The 14336-nt window shown below is 38.8% G+C and overlaps 1 protein-coding gene across 1 annotated transcript; it reads right to left on the reverse strand.

The window, feature by feature from the left end:
- Positions 1-5713: 5713 nt before the first annotated feature.
- On the reverse strand, positions 5714-12935 carry LOC101847011 (the record flags this gene model as incomplete). The annotated part of the gene is given in 7 exon segments (XM_005090847.3): positions 5714-5857; positions 7516-7661; positions 9264-9382; positions 10179-10284; positions 10895-10959; positions 12041-12095; positions 12817-12935. Coding segments are annotated over 7 exon segments (710 nt in total), but the record flags the coding sequence as incomplete, so codon positions are not given.
- Positions 12936-14336: the final 1401 nt, after the last annotated feature.

Raw genomic sequence — 14336 nt, forward strand, 5'->3', positions numbered from 1 at the left:
GAAAAGGAGCACACTACACCAGAACACCCGTCAACCACCCACTTGTAAAAGAAGTGAACTTCAGTCAAACCTAATGTGAAAACTGGGGAGTTGGTGCTGAGAGACTCACTGTCCCCGTCGATTTATGCAAGAAAAATTCTGACATTATGCAAACTGAGCCCAAAAATGTGGAATTATGCGATTCTGTTAATTTTAACAAAGAATGATATAAGAAAATAATCAGAAATTATGAAGAAAAAAAAATCAAATTTTGCTAAATTATGTGAGGTACATAAAACCACGGGGACAGGACTTGCAATGTTGTAGCTATCTTTCTGTGGGAGGTGCCAGGAGGGTACGATATCACTTGAGATTTTTTAAGCAGTGTGGCAAGCCAAAAGGCAGCGAACAATGGCACACTTGATGGAAAAATGGAGGAGATGCAGCTGCGGAGTGCAAGAAATGAGTCCAACCTAAAAAAAAAATTTTTTTTAAAAAGATAAATTACAATATAATATACTACTGTCCCCGTTGTTTTATTCAAGAAAAATTCTGAAATTATAAGCAAACTGAGCCCAAAAATGTGAAATTCTGCGATTCTGTTAATTTTAACAAAGACTGGTAAAGGAAAATATTAGAAATTATGCAAAAAATGATCAAATTTTGCTAAATTATGTGGGGTGCATAAAACCACGGGGACAGGACTTGAAATGTCGTAGCTATCTTTCAGTGGGAGGTGCCAGGAGGATAATACTTGAGATTTTCAAAGCATTGTGGCAAGCCAAAAGGCAGCGAACAATGGCACACTTGATATGATGGAAAAATGAAGGAGATGCAGCTGTGGAGTATAAGAAATGAGTCCCACTTAAAACTAAAAGCAAAAAAAATAAAGTTAAATCACAATATATTATATTTATATAACAATACTGTGCAGCGGGACAAAGATCTTTTTAGGACAGGACATGTAAACTTATAAAATCAATTCAATAGGTAAAACTTAACATAACAATACTGTGCAACAGAGGAACATGTTATTAAAAACAACATTTCAACTTTTAAATCAAATGTCAAAGTATGAGTAGGAAAAATGAAAGCGAAACTTGTACGTTAAACATAAATTGTAAAACTCATCTGAACATGTAACTTATCAACATACATTGTATCAATATAAAATTAATATCAATAAAGTTTAATGGTGTACCAAAATAATAATTGAACATCTTGAAATAAAAATTAAAAAATGACGGCTACATTGCATTTGTAACAGAGGGGTGAGAATGTACATAGAAAACTTCCCAGACAAATATAATCACATTACAGAGGAAGAAACAATTTTTTGACTTTTTTAAAAGAAGCTCGTCCAGGGGAATGCTTTAACATCAGGCCATCAACAGTGCACTCTTTTTTGTTTTAGTAAGGTTTTACGGCGCTCGCAACTGCATAAGGTCATATGATGAGTGACAAAGGGTGTGTAGTTTTAGTAAGGTTTTACGGCGCTCGCAACTGCATAAGGTCATATGACATGAGTGCCAAGGAGTGGAAGTCAACAGAGAAGTCCAAACGGGGAAATCAGGTCTACTCTGCTCACCTCTCAATCCTCAACAGCACAAAGTCTGCTTCGATCATCAAGGCACCCCGGAAATAGCAGTTCTCAAGAGAGTGACAAACATACAAAAGAAGTAGAGGAAAAATGATGATAGTAAGGATGAGGAAAGAAAAAGCTGCAGTTCCCCCTATGTTGTTCCTGCACAGTATGAGCACGACATTGATAAATCAGCCCATTTACAATTTTACTGTGCATAAGAACATGTTAATATTCCCCCTTTGGGAATGTCCTAAAGACAACTTCAGTCAGTAGCACTGCCCTGGTGGGGGGCTCAGTGCACTTTGCTGATCGAGATGTCTGCTCCCCCAACAATCCTTCTAGATTTACCTTATAAAATGTATATATTTGGTACAGCCATGCCCGTTTTTCATCTTTTTCCTTTTTGTTGATTCTTTTTCTAAAGAAAAAACCCCCACTTGTGTTAACTTTCACTCGATTCTTTTTTTTTCCCCCAAGAAAAAATCCCACTTATGTTAACTTTCACTTGATCTTTTTCTTTTTTCAGAAAAAACTCACTTACGTTAACTTTTACTTGATCCTTTTCTTTACTTTTAGGAAAAAAAACTCACTTACGTTAACTATCACTTGGATCTTTTTCTTTTGAGAAAAAAAAACCTCACTTATGTAAACTTTCACTTGATCTTTTTCTTTTAAGAAAAAACTCACTTGTGCTAACTTTCAAACTCCTTTTACCCTGACTCCATACATAAGATGTGAAAAGTGAGCAGAGTATAGGCCTTCCTCTATGGTAACAGTGGGCTTATTAATAATAATATATAACATTTATATAGCGCATTTCCAAAAAAGTAGCTCAATGCGATTTACATTGGAATACCCATTTTTCAAAACCTTTCTTACTACTTCCTTTCTTCTCATGCAATAATATTTATGCATGCACACACACACACACACACACACACACACACATGGACTATTTTCATTCAGACATAGGCACAGAACAACTATAATACAAAAAAATAATAACTTTAAAAGCTAATGAAGGATAGGCTTGTAGGAACAGAAAATGCTTAAGATGTCTTTTGAAGTTATCAAGTGTTTTTTGTTTGTCTTAGTTCCGTGGGTAATCTGTTCCACATGAAAGGACCAATTACTACTTTTCAAAAGGGTAAGAGTTAATGGGGCAAATTCTGTGGACTGATTTTTGTAAATGAAATTAGACACCTCTGCTAGCAAACCTCCTTCTCCTCCCCTCCATCACTGGACTTCTTCCAAAGAGTCAAAACTGAAACTCCAATACTCGGGTATCTATGGCAAACAACAAAACAAAAAAATCTCCATGGATTTCGTTAACAGTGCTACAAAGCATCCTCCAGACAGCAAGGTATTATGAGTAAAAAAAATCATGCTTGTGGGACAAGTCGAGAGATACCACATCCACCAAGCCATTGTGTTTCACGCTGGCACTTATTTGTACCATTGGATTTTTTATTTTTTTCTACAGTAAGAAAAGAAAAATCCTGAGTTAATTTTTTAAAAATTGAGCACACTCAAGAAATCTTTCTACAGCAGGTATTCAGTATATAAAGTTGCTAGAAAGTCAAAGTACGACTGATATGTGAGACAAACATCGATGTGTTATGCTTTCACTCTAACCATGTACAGACTTCAACATAAGTTAAGGACCACCTTGACAGACAGCCCTGATTTGATAAAATCCGAAAAAAAAGACAGCAAGGAATGTTTCAACATTTTTTGCTCTGAAAGTGTCAATGGGTAAACAATGCATACTGCAAAGCTTCTTAAAGGGGCAAAACCACAACATGCAGCACAGAAATCCTCGGGGAATTTCTACCAAATTTGCAAGTGGTCCTTAACTTATGCTGAAGTCTGTAGCTGCAAGAAACAGGACAACTCTTTTTTTTTTTTTGGGTGAAAAACAATCAACGTCAGTCGATCTGTAGCTTCTCAACAAAAATCAGGAGTCAGCATGCATAATAAAGACTAACTTTTGTAGCTTCTCACATCATTGAAATCGGGAGATTTCTTTTGGGTTGAAAATGTTTCAAGAAGCCAGGCATACGTATAGTAATAGTATAGAGCATAACAGTAACACAATCGATATAGGAATTACTTTTTTCCCTGGGTACTCTGGGACTTGAAGGAAATATATATAACAATAAAAAGCATGAAAAATTAATTTCTTGTTTGGGGAAAAACAAAATCCACACTAAGTAATTGGTCCCAAATACGTCACGTGGAATGTCGCAATAACATATGTTCTAATGTCATCAATATATGGGACTGGATGGAATCAAGAGTCAGTGCAGATGAAGTGCATCACATACACACATATAAAAACACACACACATACGTACCCAGTCAATGCAGGTGAAGTGCATCAGGTACACACATATATATATTATAAAAACACATCAGGGATGCTACTCAACTTTTTTGAAAATAGCTGAAAATCCATGCGCCACGGTCTCGCCAACATACGAATATCAATTTGAAACCCAAAGGGTGTACATAGAGAGAAATGACAAACAAACATTTTTCTCCCCGTTATTTGAACTAATGGCAAAGTCTTCATTTTCCCGTTATTTGAACATTTGACGCAAGTTGTTGTTGTGTGCGAGGGGTTTTTTGTTTGTTTTGTTCCCAACTATAGATTCTATCTCGATCTCAATAGCGGATCAGGATCAAAATACCGGAAATACCGAAAAAAAAGCGGAAAAGTGGCATCCCTGACTCATACACGTACGTACCCAGTCAATGCAGGTGAAGTGCATCATGTACACACACATATAAAAACACATACACGTACGTACCCAGTCAATGCAGGTGAAGTGCATCATGTACACACATATATATAAAAACACAAACACGTACGTACCCAGTCAATGCAGGTGAAGTGCATCATGTACACACATATATATTAAAAACACATACACGTACGTACCCAGTCAATGCAGGTGAAGTGCATCATGTACACACATATATATAAAAACACATATGTACGTACGTACCCAGGTGCACGTATACGTACCCAGGCGTTCATACACACATTCAACAGATGCAGCAGAAAGGGACACAAACAACAGGAGAGACAATATCAAAAGTTTGTTTTAGTAGAGGTTTTTACGGCGCTCGCAACTGCATAAGGTCATATGAGCGCCAGAAGTTTAGAGGTGTTACAAGAGAGTAACAAACATAAAAAAGAAGGAGGAGAGATAAGGACGATAGTTGTTTAAGAGGAAAGAAGGAGCAAACCACACCAGAGCACCCGCCAACCACCCACACTAACAGAAGTGAACCATGACACAATGGAATGAACATTTAAAAAGAGATTCATATTTTTGCTTGACAAAAATATGCACAGTGCTATGCCCTTAAAACAGAAGTCACCAAACTACGACTTTCGGGCCAGATTCAGTCTGTGAGGTCAGTTCTTCCCATCTTTCAGTCATGTCACCGTGCGGGGGGGGGGGGAAAACTTGGATGATGTCGTCTAATGTGCTCATGAGTTGGTCACCTAATCAGTTTAATCGTTTAACACTTTGCCATCACATCTCGCCGATCGGCGATGTTTACCACCCAGTTTCTTTGGATTTTTCCTCAAACTGCTTTTGCCTTTGATAGCAAGGGTTTATACAGTATGAGCCTTGTGATGGCAAAGCGTTAATTTAAAAATTTCATAATTTCTCACTTCTAGCAAATATATCACATTCTTGCTCAACTTTAATGTGATAAATCTTTTATTTCACACATCAGTGTGCTCCATTGAACATAATAGATATTCGGTCCACATTCGGCATTCTCGCGGAACTCAATTATCCGGCAGTCTACTTTGAAAAAAGTTTGGTGGCCCCTGCCCTAAGCCTTACACAATCAATTGCTCCTCTTATTTCAGTTTCCCTTAAATCAGTGGGACAAACAAACAGACACACAGACATACAAACAGCAACACAGATCAGAGCATGTTACAAGCATGACAATGTGTATGACATAGCTGCTCCCTCTCCTTTACTCTTCCTTTCTTCACACACACACACATACACACACACGCGCTCATGTACATGCACACACTTGTACATGGCGCACGCTCACACACACACACACACACACGCTCACACACACACACACACCCACACCCTCACACCCCCCCCCCCCACACACACACACACACACACACACACACAGTGGCGACATCAGTCCTGCAGGACGAGAGCCAGTGGTCCGAGTTCCTGGGTTATCTCAGCTGGCAGAGAGGAGATGACTTGAGCAATACTGTCACACAGCTCTGTCACCCTGCATGGAGGAAACAGCAAGAACAAATCTTTGACTTTTAACTCTTTAAGCCCTGAGTTTTTTCTACCGTTTCCTGAAGTTTATTTCTAGTCATCTAAATATCTAGTGCACTAGGTCTCATTATAACCCCAAAAGCTTGCCTCCAACTTCTAAATAGCAGAAACAAAGGCTTAGTCATTACTAAAAAAAACTTGGTTCGAGAATAGTTCCGAAAAACAAGCAAAAACTAGCACTAAATAAAACGAAACAGTTATCAGTAGTACTGGGTTTTAAAAAACTTGGTTCGAGAATAGTTCCGAAAAACAAGCAAAAACTAGCACTAAATAAAACGAAACAGTTATCAGTAGTACTGGACGTTCCCAGCGTCTGATGGGGTTCAAAGAGTTCATCAAAAAGAACATTTCGAAGCTTCAATTTTATTGTGAGAAAACTCTCCTTGTCTTTTAAAGAAACTGCACAAGGGGCAAAAACTTTACCTTCCATTTTCTCAAAACAGCATTTTTCGAGATAGCCCACTTGTGCTTAAAAGCGACCAATTAGGGCAATTGTTGTCCAAAACTTATTCCTCGTACTGTAAAGTGTACACAACACCGAAGCGGGTTCATGCTGTTCATCAGTAGAAATCGTCACTATAGCAAGCAATCCACCTCCCAGTCCAAATTTTGAGACAATTTCGATTTTTACACCCTCCCAAAGTGGACTTTTCAATTTTATTGGACTCTACTTTGTGTGCTAACATGTATGATGTTTAACCTTGTCTTTCTCAGAACACACATTTTCACTACTTTTTGCTTGTATACATGGGGGGGGGGGTTCTACGATTTTTTTTAAATTTTCGAACAAAGAGACTTGAAATTTGGCATGTACTTAGAGAAATGGTTTGTACTTGTAGTGGGTTGGTCAGTTTTTACATTTTGCATTAGAATTTTTTCTACAATTTTTTTTTCATGCCAAAAATTATTTTTATAAGATCAAAATCTGTATCCCCAAATTTGAGAGCAATTGTGGATATTTTCAAAGTACAGTATCAAAAATCAAAATACCTATCTTCATGTCCAAGCACCTATTTATTTGTGACATTTTGCAAGTTACAGAATTTAAAAATGTTAAAAACTGTAGAGAAAAAAAATACCCACTATTTTCTATTCAATTTTCAAGATGGCTGCCGTTTCCATGGCAACGGCTTACGTAATCGAGTGTGTCAACAGTTGAACATGAATCTTTTGTCTCGTACTTACTGCCTGGAACAAAAGTTGTTTCAGTTTGTCTTTATTTTAAAAATTTTGTCCCGTAAGAATCGAGCCCCCTTCATAGTAAATTCCTGCTATCATTTTAAAGGCTTTAACGAAACCAAAAGACCATGCACTTCTTGGTTTCTAGAATGCTATGCCCCCAAACAAATTATTCCGTTTTCCCCAATAATGAAGAAAAACAATGCAAAATGTTAATCTGTACCAAACCCAACACACCTGAGGCCCGAAAACAGTTCTTGACATTCTAAAAAAAAACAAATCAATACAACGCCTTTTCCTACCCAATGGCAACACATCATGTGAGGAATTATTAGAGTCTCTAAATAGGCCATTTCTGGTCAACCTTTTATCTTTCCCCTTCTCCTCCTCATCCTCACAATTCCCAAAACATGTTCCACGACTCACCATTCTCTCACTTCTGAGCTCAGCTCTTCCTCTTCGTCCTCAGTGATCTCAGCAATGGACGTCTTCAGAGCTTTGAAGTTTTCCTCAATGTTTGCTCTGTGTCGCTCTAAGGATTTCGAGCCTGACGGGATAGCGCTGATGGTTTGCTGAGGAGAAATTTTTTTACAATTTTGAAAGAATTTTTCAAAGAACAGTTTTCATATTAACCTAACTTAAAAATGTAAAGATATTTCATAAAACAGGAACCAAGGTCTCAATTATCTTCACTTCACATTCTCTTCTATGGTCACTTCACCCAAAATTCATTCGAAAGCACATACCACTCCAATTAATGTTCCAGCTTCTTTAAGTACTTTTTATCTATGAAGAGATTTATAAAGCTGTCCCCGCTGTTTTATGCCAAAAAAATTATGAAATTCTGCGAACTGAGCCCAAAAAATGAGAAATTATGCGATTCTGTTAATTTTTACAAAGAATGATAAAGAAAAACAATCAGAAATTATGCAAAAAATGATCAAATTTTGCTAAATTATGCGGGGTGCATAGCACTTAAGTATCAGGTCTAACCAAGTAATTATTAATACAAATAAGCTGATATCGGGGGTGGGATGGGGTGGGGGGGGGACACCTGTACATCCTGACAACACTGAGACGAGGAGTTAACCCTATCCATACGCCCTGGGGTCATTTTGTACCCCCGGGGTCGTCTTCTTCACATTTTAGAATACTTCTAGTACGAGGATCTCTTTGAAACTTTCAGTATTTCTCAAAAACTCATTTTGACAGACTGCTATGCAAAGCGTACGGATCGGATTAATGAGTAAATGCCCTCTTTGGTAAGTGGTGGCACAGAGTTCCCCACGTCGTATGGATACGATAGTAAAACACGACATTAAACAATTTGTGGTCACTAGGCACAATAATGCCCCGGAGAAAATTATCCATTCCAGTCACTGCGCCAGGCCCAAGTAGTCCGTTGCAGTCACACTCCTGGCTGGGTGACCAGATGGAGTATTTTGTACTGCTGGCTGTGTGACTGCAAAGCGTTAAGAAATTGAATCAATTGGTCGCTTTTAAGCCTAGTGGTTAGGCTCTCGGACTCGCAACCGTAAGGTCGTGGGTTCGAATCCCGTCAGGGTCCCGACGTTGTGTCCTTGGGAAAGGCACTTTACACGAATTTTCCTCACTTCACCCAGGTGGGAATGGGTACCCGGCTATAGACAGCGAAAGATCTTGTCAGTATGTTAGTGTTTGAGCGCTTATTCAGCTGCTTGCACTGTATGCTTCCCGGGAAGCTGAGAATGTTTCGGAGTGTTCTATGGTCTGCTGGGGTAATAATATAGTGTAAAGCGCATAGAGCCTGCTGTTGAGCGGGGATTTGCGCTATACAAATGCTATCTATTATTATCTATTATTAAGCACAAGGGGGCTATCCCGAAAAATTATGTTTTGAGAAAATCAAAGATAAAGTTTTTGCCCCTTGTTCAGTTTTTTTTAATTTAAAAGACAAGGAGAGTTTTCTCTATAACCAAACAAATATACACACTGGTGAAACCAAACTTCTCCTATAGATAGGGCAATGGCCACTTTTGGTGCAGGTCAAGATTTCCAGAAACCCCTGAAATCTGGGTTAGCCCGCTTGTCCTTAAAAGCGACCAATTGTTCGGGAAAATCTGATGAACTCAGACTACGTAGTGCCGACTGTAAACATACAAGGAAAACCAACAACAAAATACAGGTAGTCTTACATAGAGGACTGCTAGTTGATGAGCCAGGTATTTTGGCCTGGGCTGGCTGATCACATCTCCCTGGATCTGCTGTGCCAAAGCCAGAGTGTGGTGAAGGGCAGACAGTTGACACAGATAGTCTGCACGGGAGAGAGAGAAAGGGGGAGGGAAAACACATCAGGTCTGAGTGGGATTACGGGAAAAAGGGAAGACAAAAAATTTTGATGACTATTAATTTAGCTCCTATTTCTGTATTTCCCCCCCCAAGGATTTCAATGAGTTGAGAATTATTTTTCAATACATTTTTTTCTCATCATGTCACCTGTTTGTACAAACACTGACATTTTCTGTGCAGCAGCTCAGGGGCTTAAGAGCAGCTGACAGTGGATGTTTTGACTAATAGCAGAGAGGAAGTCGAGTGAGGCCTATATATATCGCGACCTCAGTGTTTTCTTGACCTATCTCCATTTTTCTTAAACTTTGAAAATGTGACTTCTTCTTAAGCTCACTCTTTGTTGTGAACTGTTTTCACTGTTATTAAAAATGGAGATAGGATAAGAAAACACGGAGGTCGCGACATGGTGCAATGATTTTTTTTGTGAGAGATCAATCAAGCCAAGTGATGACACAGGAGGCAACCCTCTAGACTCTAGACCTCACTTTTTCATCATTGAAAAACTAGGCCAGGATGGCTGGTTGTGGGAATATATAACAATACATGTATGTCTGTAAACTAAAAGACTCTACTATTTCTTATGAGAAAAACCTACATTTGGTTCTCGAACTGTTCAAACACCTGGCCAACACACTGGCTGGAAGCTTGTAGCAAACTTCCGACCTGTAAAGACATTTTCTTTCCACTCTTTGCTCGTGCGTACATCACACATACATATGTAACCAAACTTGTTCAAAGAGTGGGGGGGGGGGCATACTCACTGTCAACATCTGTTTTCTTGTACGAGATTGACAACTGGTTGGGCTGACACAAATATGCTGCTACACGAGGAAACAAACGATCCAAGCAACTATCTTGCAAAAACACCTGGATGAGTAAAAAAACAAAACAAAGTAGGTACAAAAGCCAACTGTTAGCTACACTGTTTCAGCATAATCAGCTGTAATTCTCAACACAACATTTTGATTAGTTTGAAATCAACTCCAAGCTGGGCAAATCTACACCAACCACAAGTACTAAAGCCAGGAAGGAAATTCAGGTCAAGTACTTTTAATGTCTCCAAGAGCTTTTTTTTTTCATCTGAAGTTTACTTGCTTGTCAGTGTTAAATGATCGTGAAAGAATATAAAATGTTTTACACCCCCCAATAACACAATTTTCGTTCATTTACAACCTTTTTTCACGACACAAAAACAAGAAACAATTTTAGGCCAATCTTTATAAAAGTCACTTTCAACACGTCCGTTTTCAGGGATACTGCGAACCCCAGTGCTTTCTTGTCGTATCTCCATTTTTAATACCAGTGAAAACTGCTCATAACAAAGAGTGAGCTTAAGAAGATGTTACATTCTCACTGTTTAAAAAAAAAGGGAAATACGACAGGAGAGCCCTGAGGTCGCAATACTGTATGGTGCCAATAAGACAGAACTTGCCAAAAATGGACTGAGCTGCAACGCAGATATACACAAATCTCTCACCTCTGGGGGTTTTGGGTTGTGCGACTTGGCCAAGGTTTGCTGTAGGTGACTGTGTACCACATTTGCTGCAAAAGAAATGCTAATGATAAAGGCCCTTGAAATGTGAGTCTACGGAAAGATGTAAAAGATCAGTTAGAAAGACAGGACATGGAACAAGCGCGTCCTCAAGTACCTGGAGTTCACAAAGAACTCATGAAAAACAAACAAAAAGCTTAAATTCACTGACATTGTGTACACATTATGAGACACGATGCACTATATGATTAACAGGGGTAATAGGAAAAGTAAAAGGAACGAAATTCAGAGGCAAATGACATAGCATGTATCGAGTCACCCTGTATAAAATCTTCAATAATTCATAAACCGCTACATAAAAGCCTATAATTATTGCACTCACCATCCGCCATTTTGATTTTTTTGCACACATTGGCTTGGGTTATCATCAAGGAACACCAATACATATTGAATCTGAAATGCAGCAACCTCTATAAATGGAAACAGTCCCTATTGCCATTGTGCAGGAGATGACCAATCAATAAGTTATGTGTACAAGCAGCAGGAAGAAGTACCCATACTGCACTGTATTGCAGGTGTCACTGAGATACTCAGGGGGCTCTCGTGGCCTAGAGGTTAAGGTGTTGGCCTCTCCTTCAAAGGTCCCGGGTTCGAATCCAGGTCGCGACCGAAAAATTTTCTTCTCTAAAATTGTCTCCTTTCACCTCCTTTCCTTCTCTCTAGCAATGTTCTGTCATCTGCTTTCCTCTCCTCTTTCTGTCCCCCATCCCCTCACCTCCTTTGCCCCCTCCTCTGGACTCCTGACTTTTTTTGTAGCCTTTCTACTGCTCCTCCTTGGCTCCTCCTTACTGCTGTCTTTCAGCCACACCCCTGATCTTCTGGTAGGAAAGATCTACACCTAGCTTTCTCGGACAAGGGAGAAAAATCTCGGTGGTCTAAAATCGATAAGAGTAGACTTTGGCCATCGCGCGGGCAAAATTCAAAATTTCCTACCAACTGAAAATGTTACGTGTGTCCCACGCGCTCATATGACCTGAGGCAGTTGCGAGAGCCGTAAAACATTTACCAAAATTTTTTTTTACATTTTTTAATGAGATACTCAATAGAGCCAGATTCCCTGGAAACCCTCACCTTTGTCCGTGAAGGAGCTGCTGGTTTTCCCGTGATCAATCTTGTGAGAGGGATGCTGCGAACAGAGGGTTTTTAATCAAGTCACTTATTTCTGGATATATATATCTACACTTGAAATAAATACTAAGAACAGCATCAACTTTAACATGCTCACCTGTTAAATCCAAAAAAAAAGAAGATTGATCAGAATAATATAACTACAAAGTGGGCGTTATAACGTTGTTATAAATAATCAAATCACTTAAGAGGCAGTTGATTACTTTTCAGGAGAGAAAAAAAACAACTGCAGTCTCTCTCAACATGTTCCTCCCTTTCTCTCTTCCCTCCCCACTCTCTTATAATAAACCAAAAAAAACCTCACAAGCATTTTTCCGCTCATTGGGCAATTTTTATCCATTTTTAAATAACACCCTTTACGTCCTTTTAAAAACACATTTAGTGACATTTCTGTGTGGATTTTACTGAAAAACATAGATCAAAGGTACAAAAAATGTAAATTTGCAATTTCCAAGGACACTCAAGCTTTTAAAGACAGTAACTTTGATGGCCATTTTCTCACTAATTTAACCTCTGACACCAGGTGACTTCACCTTCTTTAATCACAAAAATCTCTACTTTTATTCAAGATAGATGGGAAAGTTTTTCCGTCAAAAGCAAGATAAATGAATTTATAATCTTTATGATATCAATAACTCCATATATGCCCTAAAATGGACAAGCGCCTGATTCCACTGCGTCTCCACACACATACATTTTATCTTTACGTGTGTACTCACAGAGAGAATCTCTTGCTTGAACAGTGTGTCCAACTGAAGACTTAGGGTCATGACTTCCACTCGGAGGTCAGAGTTCGTACCAAGGTGGTCTCGCAGAGGTGCGTGAAGCATAACATCCACTGGGGATGCACAAAAAGAAATCATAGTCATAGCATGTTACAATACGTAGACAGTAAAACGCTGATCACACAAACAATTTCTTCGTGAGAAGCAGATTTTGTGTTGAGCACAGAGGTAATGACAAGAAAAAAAAAGGAGAGGAAACTCTTTTACTATTTGTTGTTCTAATAATAATAATATATATATAATAAAATGTGCGGAACCGCCAACCTGTGAAAAATATTTTTTAAAAATCTTATTGTCAATCTCAGACGGATGCTTTGACAGATTTTTATAGAATGAGGTTCAAGGGAGGTTGTGGCATTCCCCCCCCCCCCCCCCCCCCCATTAAAAAAAACACACAAAATATTACTAACTGCACAATTAGGCCTATTGTAAAATAATTCTAATAAAAACATTGAATAACTCAAAAACTAATCTGAGGGCATTTAAAAGTCAAAATACATATATGTAAACCATAAAGATTAACAAAAAATGCACTAAACACCTGAACATGATACAGGCATGACTGTAAATTTATACCAAAGTTTCCTATTAAATAAAGTCTACTGTGCACAAATAGGAAGTTCCACAGAGGGCCGGCCGACCAACATTAACATTAACAACAAAGAGGGAATATTTTGAGCGGGGTATACCCTAACCCTAACCTTAACCCTAAACCCTAGACTAACTCTTGGAGACTGCTCAGTGGACCTTTTGTCAGGGTAAGTGCCGGCCCTCTGCGGAACTCCTCCCCACAATTATATTATTAATGTATGGCTCTTTTCGTCTATGCAGACAGTCAATTTAGCTTAAGATGGTCTCAAGGTTGTCTTCATGCAGCTTCTTTCATGGCTAATTCTTCCTATGTTTGAAGCACAGATTCTGTCGCAGTGCTTGCATGTCAGTGTCATAGATCGAAGCTCTGTATTTCCGCTGTTTTCCTTTCGTCGTTGGCGCTTCTCAGCCTGGTTGTTTCTAAGGCTGTTCTCTAGCATTTTAGTTTTTTCCTTTATAATTTTCCTCCATGTTTTCCGGTCCAGAGCTATTTCTTCCCAGCTGTTAAAATCTACTCCAAGCTTAGATAGCTGTTTTTGCAGGTGTCTTTGTACCTCAATTTTGGCCTTCCTCTTTGTCTCTTTCCCTGGGCAAGTTCTCCATAGTTCTCTATTTAGCTTATATTATTAATAATGTAAAATATATTAGAGGGGCCTATTGGAAGTATGGTGATATTGGGAATTGTGAGAAACTTAGGTAATTTGTTGGAAGAAAATACATTTATTTTCTTTGTTTTTTTTAAGAGAGAGCTCAGCCAGCATTTTTACTCGACTTCCGTTTTTGTTTCCGATTGGGCTACCTCTATTCTCACCCCGGGTGAGAATAGCGCAGGCGAGTCTTTTGGCTATTCTCATCACCGCCAC

Source organism: Aplysia californica, unplaced genomic scaffold (genome assembly GCF_000002075.1).
Source record: "Aplysia californica isolate F4 #8 unplaced genomic scaffold, AplCal3.0 scaffold00022, whole genome shotgun sequence".
Taxonomy (NCBI): Eukaryota; Metazoa; Mollusca; class Gastropoda; order Aplysiida; family Aplysiidae; genus Aplysia; species Aplysia californica.